Source organism: Protopterus annectens, chromosome 16.part0, assembly GCF_019279795.1.
Source record: "Protopterus annectens isolate FY-2018-M chromosome 16.part0, PAN1.0, whole genome shotgun sequence".
In the NCBI taxonomy this organism is placed as follows: domain Eukaryota; kingdom Metazoa; phylum Chordata; order Ceratodontiformes; family Protopteridae; genus Protopterus; species Protopterus annectens.
In genome coordinates, this window is record NC_056750.1 from 54,541,864 (window position 1) to 54,554,220 (window position 12,357).

The 12,357-nt window shown below is 36.0% G+C and overlaps 1 protein-coding gene across 1 annotated transcript in view; it reads left to right on the forward strand.

Moving 5' to 3' along the window:
* The window catches only part of LOC122790509, a 180,032-nt gene extending 168,590 nt beyond the window's left edge, over positions 1-11,442 (forward strand). Inside the window, exon 4 of the mRNA XM_044058059.1 lies at positions 9,513-11,442. Coding sequence (XP_043913994.1) covers positions 9,513-9,559 — 47 coding nt within the window. The 3' untranslated portion in view covers positions 9,560-11,442. The remainder of the gene's footprint in view (positions 1-9,512) is intronic.
* Positions 11,443-12,357: the final 915 nt, after the last annotated feature.

The following is a 12,357-nucleotide window of genomic DNA, read 5'->3' on the forward strand; positions in this document are numbered from 1 at the left end:
GCACTCATAGCTGTGATACCTGCCATAATTGATATTAACTATATTTAGACAGAATAATAATTACATTTTTACTAGCTGCCAGACACAGCTGCATCCACAGATACCATATCAGGATTGATCAAACGCCATAATTGATATTAACTATGTTTAGACAGAATAATAATTACACATATCAGGATTGATCAAACAGCACTCGTAGCTGTGATACCTGCCATAATTGATATTAACTATATTTAGACAGAATAATGATGACATTTGTACTAAGACCTTGCTACTATTATTTAACCAGGATATACATGACATTTCTAAATCATACTTTAACTGAAGAAGGCATTAGTCTCCATGACAGCATTTTTTAAAACACTCTACTGTTACTATTATTATATATGGTGTTAATTTGTTACATTTGAGTCTGTACTCTAATGAATGGTACCTTGTTGAATTAGTTAATTAATTACTTAAATTATTATAAGTAAAATCAATGAAAAATGAACAAGATAAGTATTCACTGAGTTCAAGGAGGGGAATATAAACTTCTATTTTGCATTATATGTTGGTTTGTTTGGCTTATATATAATCTAAATAGTAACCCATCTTGACCTGCCTTTGTTTATGAAGAATTACTGGACTCTTTGAACATTCTGAATAAATCATTACTGTTTCTCAGTTGTTTAAGAATCCCTCCTTTTTTTAAATAAAAACAGATGACAAGTGATGTACCATACCAGCTGATACTTTGAGAGATGTCGTTGTAAGACTTATTTTTTGGAACAGCTATCTTGGAATCAGTTTTTGTTTCTTCTTTCCAGCATCAATCCAAGAATTTGTTTCGTTTATTCTTTTAAGACTAAGACCATCCATTCCATTTCATCTGGGATAGACACTATTTTGTTGTTTTTGATGAATATAGTAGCTTCTTCTAAGTCATTAAAGGTTCTCATCTCACTGGCAAAAAGTATTTTTATTTTGGCTGGAAAGGGCAACTGTGCTTTAATGTTGTTTTGTTTCAACAGTTTTATTATTGGCCAGACTTTTTTCCTTTGTTCCAATATTCTGGAAGAAGAATCACTGTCAAACCTTATCAGGCTTTAATTGTATTTTAAGGGTGATTTTTTCCAAGCAGATTTTAATATTGGTTCCTTGTCTAGAAATGAAATAAATTTTATAACTATGGATCTAGGTGGAGTATTTGTTGAGTTAGAAGCACTTTTTCTTAGTGCTCTATGCACCCTTTGAATTCTAAATGAAAGTCCCTCTTTCAAGTCTAAAAATTCAGGAATCCAGGTTGTTAAGAATGAAATAATGTCTTCTCCTTCAGTGTTTTCAGGCAGACTAAAGATCCTTATGTTGTTTCTCCTTTCCCTGTTTTCTAAGTTATCTATTTTTTTAAGCAGCCATGTTTTCTGTTTAAGCAGAAATTCTTTTTGTAATTCTTCCTCTTTGAGTCTCCTTTCAATGTCATTTAGAGAAGTCTCTATATTTGTTATTTTTGTTGACAGGAACATTTTTGTATATCTCCACCAAAATTGATATTTATATAGTTTAGTAGTTTATCTATAGATTTCTGATGCTTTAAACTTGATAATAATAATATTTCCTGTAGTATAATTGCAGTTTCTCTATATCCTACTCAGATTTTCTCCAACTTCTTCTAGTCTAGAGTCCTGCTTCTGTATCTGTTAAGCTGTCTGCAGAGATGTAAGAGAGAGAGTAGCTTCAGGCTTTAATAAGTTTCTTCTTTTTATTTTTGCTCAGCACATCATTCATCTTTTCTTTCCTGAGCATTCATTACAGACTCCACAAAATCAGTTTCTGCATTGACTTCTTCTATCATTTGGACAACCAAAGTTTTATTTATTTATTTATTTATTTATTTATTTGGTGTATACTTGATTGTAGGCATTTTTTGTTACTCTCTTTACCAACTTTTTTTTCTCTCAATTTTTTTTTTTATTTTTCAAATACATTTGAATGAATTCCATAGTATTTATGCATAACATCTTAAATAACTATGTACACTATTTACATTAGCCTGACACTATAACAGATCGTAATGTATACAGTTACTTTATACGTATGTCCAATCCATTATCAGAGTGTTTGATCAATTATTGTAAAGTGTCAATCAATGATAAGACTTTTCCCCAAAGGTTGTTCATAAATGGCTTTGGATAAATTCTTAGTTCTTTAATTTTAATTTCCAATAATGCTGTGGTCTTTAGTAGGCTGTAGAAGTCTTCCAAAGCTGGTATTGTGTTTGTATTCCATCTTCTTGTTATACACTTCCTTGAAATTGCAAGTATAGTCCATACTAGGTACATGTTTGACGTATTCAAATGAGGACCTTCATTCACATTTAATAATATAAGAGCTTTAGTTAAATAAAATGATTCATTAAATAAAGCTTGTAGGAAGATATTAATACCATTCCAAATGGCTTAATTTTGACACAATCAAAGAAAATGTGGTTCCAATCTGCATTGTGTACTTGCTCACATCTCCAACATATTCCTTTTATGGAAGAATTAATTTTACTGATTCTGTCTGGAGTTAAGAATGCTCTGTGCAAGCATTTCCAATTAAAAATATTCCAGTATCATGTAAAGGATGCATGTTTTATCTATAATAAGATATTTGTTTTAATATCTTCAGTTAACTGTAGTGAGTGTCCTTTTGTTATATATTTACAGTATGAGGTTTTGAGTGTTGTTTTATAGTTTATCAATATTTTGTAAAATTTTGAAATACTTTTTCCCATGTCAAAGTCATTATATATGATTTCATATATGTATTTCATAAATTTAGGTATTTCTTTAAATGGAGAATTATTAATTATTCTACTTAAATCTTGCAAATATAACAGAATACTCTGTAAAGTTAGCCAGTCCTGTTGTGGAATTTTATATGTTGTTTTTATTACTTACATATCTAAAACTTTTAGTTCTTTGATACATTGGAGCTATCAAACAAATCCTTTCTGTTTCCAAAAATTAATCATTTCTCTATATATTTTATGCCCCCCCCAACACACAATTTCTAGTATTCCTTAAATTGGGGAAGGTCTTGACCAATTATCACACCACTGGATAAGCAAGCTTTTTGGCTAGTAGAGTTTGCATTTCTACCAGGGTTATGTGGTACTCTGTCTTGGTCCAGTGCATACAGACACACACACGCACACACACGCACACACACACACACACACACACACACACACACACACACACACACACACACACACACACACACACACACACACACACACACACACACACGCACACACACGCACACACACACACACACACACACACACACACACACACGCACACACACGCACACACACACACACACACACACACACATAACTTAAACTTTATTAACAGTTTTGTGCTTGCACATATACTAAACTCTAACAAATTGTGTCTGATAGTCTTTAGAATGGTCATGATCCAGTAGCGTACATTAAGGTGTGGTTTGCCCCACATAAGGATGACCAGCACTAAGAGGCTTTGTAGTATAACATTGTCATCACTGACATGGCATTGACTGGACAGTACATGGCTATATGCCCTTTTCTAGCACAGATCATTTTAACTGTTAGACTCAGATACACATTTAAGGAAAGATTTAGTATGTGAAAATCAGACTAAAAGCTTTCAGTTAACTAATATCTCTGTGCAGAAATAACTAACTGCTTAGAAGATCCAAGCTCACTTTGAGCTGCCCACTTTCTTAAATTACTGGAGAATGCATGTTTACATCTGTCTACAACTTATGTAATTTCTAAAGCTTTATTTACAATGTTCATAGCATATTTTATATGCAGTTTAAGAATGTGCATTATGCTTGTTGTGCATGAGCTTGCTGATCTGTCTGTGTTTAAAGTTAATTTGTGGACTCTGTATACTCTATGTACCTGTTTCTCAGGTGAATCACAAGCCATGGATAGTTTTTCTCTATTTTTTATAATTGCATTCATCAGTGTCTGTAGGCCTAGCCATCTGGCAGGGTGAACATTGGCTATAGATGATTGTCTCTGAGATGATGATGTGACACTCCAACCCCAGGTGCACAAATGGGATAAAGGGGCTGTGGATTAATGGATGGATGTATGAAATCATCAGTGTCTGCTAAGTCCATGTAGTACTGAAGTGATCACCCTTTCACATGTAATTACAGTATGCCGACCAATTCAGTCCTGGCCAGTTCTCACTTTTTATCTGCTAAATGCTTCAGGAAGGACTTCTCAGCCTTATCTAAACCAAGCTTCTTCATATGGTTACCAGTTCTCAAAGACTGGCTCATAACAATGGCTAGGTGCTGCTGAACTGTAATGAATTATTGAAAATGGACCAAATGTTGGTAAGTGGTGGTTGACGTTTTCTGTAAGGCTGCAGTACTTTCCATAAATCTTAATATTCATCGGCTAGTAGCTGCACTAGCAATTGTGTACTTTCTGCCAGTTTGTTTAGGTGACCTTCAGAGGTTATGGCAACCCCCACCAGTGCTTTAATCTGTTTCATTTATTTCCTCCTTATTAAATGATACCATTGAACACACAAAATAAAATGTTTCCCTCCACCTATACTGTGCAAAAAAGTAAAAACCAAAACTTGTCTGACAAAACAAACCAGAAGAAAACAATCCAGTTATCCATTGTGGATATTGTTGGATATTTTCTTCTGGTTTGTTCTTTTGTACAATTTTTTTTTCTAATTCATTGAAGGTTTATTTTTTTAATTCACTGAGGATGTAAGAAAACACATTACTGCAAAACTCTAGTAACCTGCTCAGTATACATGAGCCATACTTAAAATTTTTAAGAAAACTAATAAGTCAGAAAGCCTTGCAGAACCTCTATTAACTTTACAAGCAATCTAGTACCTCAGCAGTTCACTGTAAATGGAAATATTAGATTTCTTGTGAAGTTAATCAACCTTCTGCAGCTCTTTCCAGTTTATTGGTTTCCTTGCTTATGGGTTGTTGTTTATGTCCTTGAGTTTGGGTCTTTTCCACTCATTATCTTTTAACATTGTCCGTGATTCTACTCCTAAGAGCTTAAGTACTATGAAGTGTCCAACACCTCTCCACTGTGGTGTCCCTGGCATTTTTTTATTGGGGGGGCATATAATTGCAGTCTTTTGATTTTCAGACCTCTAAGAAAAAAAAAACATACTAGTGCTAAATCTTTTATTCTAGCAACTTTTTAAGTTTCTAAGATCAATATTTAAAACATGTTCCTGATTCTTGGGTGTTTGTCCCTCATTATTTTTGGCATTGTCCCTGTGTCTTCCGATAAGCAGCTAAGAGCTATTAAGTGATCAATACATTTACATTGCTTTATAAGGGTTGTAGTCAGTAAATAAATGGCAGATAGTTGATTTTCATATTTCATGCCCTACAGGAAATGCATGCTACTGCAGTCTTTTATTCTAGCAACTTTTAGGTATACAAGAGCAATATTTAAAATATACCCCTGATTTATATAATAATATATACTTGATTTTTGGTCCTTGTCTTTCATTGTTGTTGGCATTGTCCCTGATTGTAACACCTCTCCAGTGTTACTGTTCCTGCAGAATAGTGTTTCATTTTTCTCCTGGCAAATGTTTAGACTGTAATCAGTGAATAATGGCAGACATTTTTTTAAACTTAGTATACTTCTGCAGCTGCATGCTGTTACAATATCTGTTAGTCTAGTATAGGTTTTACCTTTAAATTTCAGATTTTTATTTAGAAAATATTATTATAATGACTTTCTACATATATAGTAATGACATTTAAAATACAGCTTTGATTTTGGTCATTTGTTCCCTATTTATTTCTTGGCTTTGTCCCTTATTATTGAGCTAAGAGCTTGAGAGTTTGCAACCTTTTGACAATGTTAGCAAAATGTTATTGTGCCAAGTTTTTAATAACACTGATTTGGCTTACATTCCTGGTCTGTTCCTTGTAAAGCATTGCACGTTTCTAGTAAACTGATGAGGAATGTGATGAATAATAGTGGGCATTTGAATGTCTGTCTTCATATCCTCTAGAAAATGCAACCTGCTGCAGCACTTGCTATTCTAGTAACATCTGAAATTTCTAGAAGCAGTATTATGTAAACTCTGTAATTTTGGGCCTTTGCCATCCCATTATTTTTGGCTTTGTCCATGATTATTTTGCTGAAAGCCTGAGATCTATGAAGTTGTTTGATTGGGGGTCACCACCTTAGTCTGTCCAGAGCTAACCCAACCCTTACCCAGGGAGGATGAGGAGACTGAGAATGCTGGTGCAACATATTACTGCTGCCATGGAGTAAGCCCTAATGCCCAACACCCCACAGCAAGCTTGCAGGGTCTGTAATAACTGCCTTCAGGAGGTGCATGCACCTTCACTCAGGTACAACTTCTTTGCTATGCACCATACTGTTTATTCAGTATGGACTTCAGCAGCATTGCTGGGCCTGTAATCCCTACCTTCAGGAGGGGCATGCACCTTCTCTCCTGTATGACCTCTTTGCTATGCAGCATACTGTTTATTCAGCATGGGCTTTGCCAGTCTTTTAAATCTGCTCAATTGCAGTGAGCCTATGCAGCCACCCGCCATAGTGCGCAAGTTGACGTTATCCCAACACTGACATCTTCCATTTGTCATCCCTGCAGCACCCTTGCTCCTAACCAAATTAGGGTTGTCTTGATGCAATAACTGCTTCATCTTTTGGCACCCTAAGGATGCCAAGAATGTCCATTTCTTAGTTTCATAGGTAGGTACTAGGCTATCTGTCTCAGGGCATTTATAAGCCTAGCCAGAGTGTGTCAGCTTTCGCCACCCCATTGATTAATTAACTCAGCCTCTGTCAAGCAGAGCCAATGAAGTGATCCCAGGGGTGTATTTTCTGTTACCCATCCACTCGTCAAGGCTTCTCTTGAAGAGTGTTAGTGAAGGGCTCTGCCTAATGTAGTTAGGAATTTTGTTCCAAAGCATGGGGAGTCTCTGTGACAGGAATCTATCCCTCCAGCATGTTCTATTTATTGTTGTGGTGAGGTTTAGCTCATTAGAGTGCATGGCTTGCAGTGACTTGGATTTCTTTAGGTGGAGCATTTCCATCAATTCTGAATTGGACATGGCTTTGTAAGTCAGGCAGAGACCACCTCTGAGTAAGCGATATGCCACTGAGTACAGCCGGAGTTTTTTCAGTCGGGCTGCATAGGACATATGTTTGAGGCCAGTAATCCTCTTGGTGAGGTGCTTTTGTGGTCTTTCCAGCTTGGAAGTGTCTTGTGAGGTACATCCCAAATGGGGCATTGTACTTTATGATGGGTCTGATGAGTGATGAGTAGAGGGGCACTATAACCTCTTTATTTCTAGATGTGAACCCCTTAGTAATTAGATGGGCCACATAGAAGGATTTCCTAACTACTTCGGCAATATGATTGTTAAAGGAGAGATTACTGTCTGCCTGGGTCCCCAGATCTCTTATTACCCCTTCTGTATTAAGGGGGCTGCTGCCTATGTGGTAATTCGTGGGTGTTTTGTTTTTCTCAAACGGGATGACTATGCATTTTTTGGCATTTAGCTTGAGGCCATGACTTTGACACCAGGTGTCTGTCTCAGTAAGGCCTTTTTGAAGGATGTCCGTGTCAGCCGGAGAGTCAATTATGGCTCCCAGTTTGCAGTCATTGGCGAACTTGGTTAGCCATAGTCCTCCTGTGTTTGCCTGTACTTCTGAGAAATATATGCCGAATAGTAGGGGTCCCAGAACCGAGCCTTGCGGGACACCACTTGTGACTGGTTTAGAGTCAGACCTGTAACCCGCTATTCTTATCATGTGAGTTTTGTCTGGTCTGTTTCTCATAAAATTTGTTGTTTTAATACATTATTGAGGACTGCATTTAGGCTGGAGTAGTGCAGTTGTTAGCATTGTTGCCTCACAGCAAGAGGTTCTCTGGTTCTATTCTCAGCTGGAGCACCTTCTGTGTGGAGTCTGCCTGTTCTCTCTGTGGTCACACGAATATTTAAAGATATGCAGGTAGGTGTATTGTGAGTGTGTGTGTGTGCCTTCTGTGAAGGTTGGGTTCCAGGCTGGCAACTTGACACCATAAAAACACCACTGCCAATCAATTTGAAGACCGGTGATCTGCTGTGGTGACCCCTAACCTAGAAAAGCTATTAAGGACTGCATTCAATGAATGACAGGCATTAGAGTTTCAGACTGCCTAGCATTTGGAAAATACATACTAATCCAAAACTTGCTAGTCTAACAACTTTGTAAGTATACAGAAGCAATATTTAAAACCTTAGTCTCAGTGTTGGCCTTTGTGCTATCATTATTTTTGACTTTGTCTCTGGTTCATGTGCTATGAGGTTGACAGCTATGGGTATATGTGCTTTATAAATCTGATATACGTTGCAGTGGAGCTATTTTACATTATTTCATTTTATCGCAGTATTTTATTTTGGTTGTACACAGACAACACAATAGCTATAATTGCTGGGTATAACAGGTTGTCTGCAGATGAAAATGACTGACTGCTAGGAGTTTGGCATCTGTAAGAGTACTTTGCTGTTGGGGGTACATACCTGCCAACTATCCCTTATTTTTGTTGAATTTCCCTGATTTGTGTCTGATATTGTGGTCTGGTTCTCAAAAAATGTGTGATTTTAGCAGATAGTTTAGGATTGCAAACAAGTGACAGTCATTTGAGTTTTAGACTGTTAGCCTTCAGTAAATGCATGCTAATGCAAAATCTGATATTCTAACCACTTACTAAGTCTATAGAAGGATTATTTAAGCTTGGTCCTAATTGCTGGCCTTTGTCCTACCAGTATTTTGAAGTTCACCCCTCACTCTTGAACTATAATCGAGTACGATGGCTGCTTGCAGTTAAACATGATTAACAGGTTGAAAGCTGTAAGAGGACTTTGCTGTGGTAGGGAGTGGGGGCCTATATCATTTGAGTGAATGCTTGTTTGAGCAAATTGCTATTTGTCAAACTGAATTAAGTGAGAGCTCAATTAAGTGAATGCTCAGTTAAACAACAAGTTTCTTGGGAAACAAATCAGCTGCCCACCCACTGATCAGAACAAACAAAACTAAATTTAAAACTCTGCAAAGTGGGGGGCTTTGACCCTACACTCCCCCTAACTAAATATACCGACTCTGACATCATACTACAATGGGGAGAAGGGCAAATACCTGATGATGGCCAACCACGTCCTTTCTCTGGGAAAAAGTTTGCTTAACCGAACACTCACTTAATTGCACTTTCACTTAATTCAGTTTGACAAATAGTGATTCACTTAATTAAGATTTCACTCAAGTAATATAGACCTGGGATTAGATGTGTGCACACCTATCAATGGACCCAGAGTTTGCAGATTTTCACTCTTAGTTCTCATTTGTTGCTCATTAACTTTGTGGTTTTAGCAAACTGTTGAAGATTACAGACATTTGAGTAACTTAATAGTTCACTGTTATTATGTGAATTACAAAAGTAAATCTTGTATTTATTTTTAACTTTTTACAGATGGCAAAAGAAACTTCAGTGGGTATTATTGTCTAATAAAGACATAGTTTTTCTGACTGTGGCAAAAGCAGTTCATCAAATGACGATGGAAGTGATTCTGAAGAAATGAAGCCAAAAGAGTTCGTACTACTTTTTCTTAGAAATATGGTTCCTTGGGTGACATTCAATTGATCTAAACTCAAAATATCTAAAAGCTGTTGCTGATGCAAAATATCTTAAACTCAAAATACTGAACATTTGGAGCTTGCTCTATTTCACTGCTGTACGTTCCTGGAGTTGGTATGTATAAGTTACAAGGGTGTTGGCTGTGGAGAATGGTCCGCCTCATTTATTGAGCTGGGTTTGTAACCACACCTCATGGTGAAGTGCTAAAGCCACAGTACTGGTATGTAGGGAAGTACTGGCTAATTGTGTAATGAAAGCATCAAAACGTAAGAGGCATTTACACACAAAACATCAAGAAATAAGATCAAAACCAAGACAGTTCCTTGAAAGAAAGAGTATTGAATTAAAGATCAGACAGAAGCAGATGTTCAGTAGTTCACATATCAACATTATTGCTTTGTGGGATTCTCATAATATAGCAGTTTGAGTTGAAAAGACTGAAAAAATATACAATTACTGAGGCATTAGTTAAAGACTGCATCAAAGATGTTTGCTTATAAATGTTAAGTGAGTCTCATGTAATAGAAGGGAGCTCAAGTAGTGCTTTCCATTGACACTATCATGTTTTATTCAGGAACTGGCTCATGACATGAAAGACCAACTCACGAACAAATAAAGCTGGCAAAGTCTTTTTCATTACAACTTGATGAATGCACAAATAGTGCTTGCATGACCAAATTATTATTTTAGTATATGTGTGAGCCTGAACATGATGGAGATACGAAGGAAGAATTATTTTTCTGCTTCATTGCCAAAAACACAACTAAATTTGAACTGTGAAAAACAGTGAAATATTATGTTGTCAACAAATGTGGTTTGGAGTTTTAAGTTTGGTGTAAGAGTGTATTCTCATGGCACAGCTGCAAAGACAGGAACATATTCTGCAATAGTTATTCAGATTAAGGATAAATGTTCATTAAAACCCCAAAAAGGTTCAGTATGTATACTCACAATGAAATGACATCATAACTGATGATTGAAAGTGAAATGTTTAGATGAAAAAAGAGGCACTTTCCTTGTGGAAAGTGTATTGTTTATCCTTTTATATGTGAAAAGTTTGATGTGAATAATGTAAGAAAATGTGATATTAGGAGTTATTTTAAATGCTATAGTACAGCAGAAGTTTTTGTAGTTTGCTGCCCCTGTAATTTATATTATATTGGAAAACTGAAAGAACTCTTTTCAGTTAGAATTAAAGAACATCTTAGGCATATTCATAATGGTGACATTAACAGTCTGCTAGCAAAACATTTTTCTGAATTTCCTGCAGGTAAGATAGATGGTTTAAAAGTTATGGTTTTAGAACAAGTTAACTAATTTTCATTATGGGGTAATTTTAAATATACTTTATTATTGAACAAGAGTATATGTATTCTTAAATTGAATGCATTGTGACCTTATGGCCTTAACCATTCTTGTAACTGGAAAGGTTTTTTTTTAATTTTACTTGAATTTCATTTGTTGATCAACTTTGATGTCATTTTATTGTGTTTATATGTACTGGATCTTTTGGGGGTTTTAATTTATCCTCCCTAGAAGGCTTGTTGCCAAGGTACCAGGAGAATAAACATTTTTTTTTGGTTATAAAAGAACTGTTGTTTTATTATTTGGGCTTTTGCATTTGTAGTGCTTGCTGTATTCAGATTAAAGATCTTGCATCAGAATGTAAATCTACACACTGCTTCCTTCATTGAATAAGTCTTTCTACAAAAATATCAGCTGAACTATACAGTGTGCTTAGTGATGTGGTACAAATTGTGAATTACATAAAGGTTAATGCACTAAATTCAAGCTTATTCTCTTTAACATTTAATAGTGTGGAAGATATTCATAAGCAGCTATTATTGCATGCAAATTCTGTCAATAATGTCTGAAGTACGGAACAAACTCTTAATGTTTCTTTCTAGGGAAGAAACTGGTTTGGTCCTAACTTTTTGAAGATGTGAACTTGATAACCAGGCATACCTATCTGTCTGATATCTTTATTATTTTGTATGGTCTTAATACTTTCATGCAAGGCAGAAATGCAGTACACTTTTCAATGGCAGGTAAGAATAAACAGACAAAGTGAAAGTTAGAAACTTAGAAGAACAGAGTTTCTACAGGTTGTTATGAAACATTCCATAAAGTAATAACAGTTATCAGTGAAGTAGGTGATGACCTTGATATTCCTCATCTGCAAACAAGTATCACTGAACACCTTCACAAATCTGAATTTCACTTTCCATTAAAAGATGATACATGCATAATAGTGGTGCTGCGGTAGCGTTGTCGCCTCACAGCAAGATGTTTTCCTGTTCGATTCTCAGCTAGAGCGTCTTCTGTGTGGAGGCATGCATGAATGGGCGTGCCTTTGTTGAAGGTTGTGCATCAGGGCTGGTAACTCGGCACGTAAAAATTCACTACCAAGCATTAGCGGACCAGAGTTCCACTGTGGCGACCCCTAACCGCGATAAGCCGAAAGACACAACAACAACATGCATAGGAAATATGTGGATCTAGAATCCATTTAATTATAACTTTACAGGATAAGTTATTTGAAATGGTTACTGATGAAGGATTGAAGATAATATTTGAAAATGTTGCATCATGTGCCTCATTTTGGATAAAAGTTAAAAATCACTGCCCTGAGCTTGCTGAAACTGATATGAAATCTCTTCTTTCATGTCCATTAGCATAA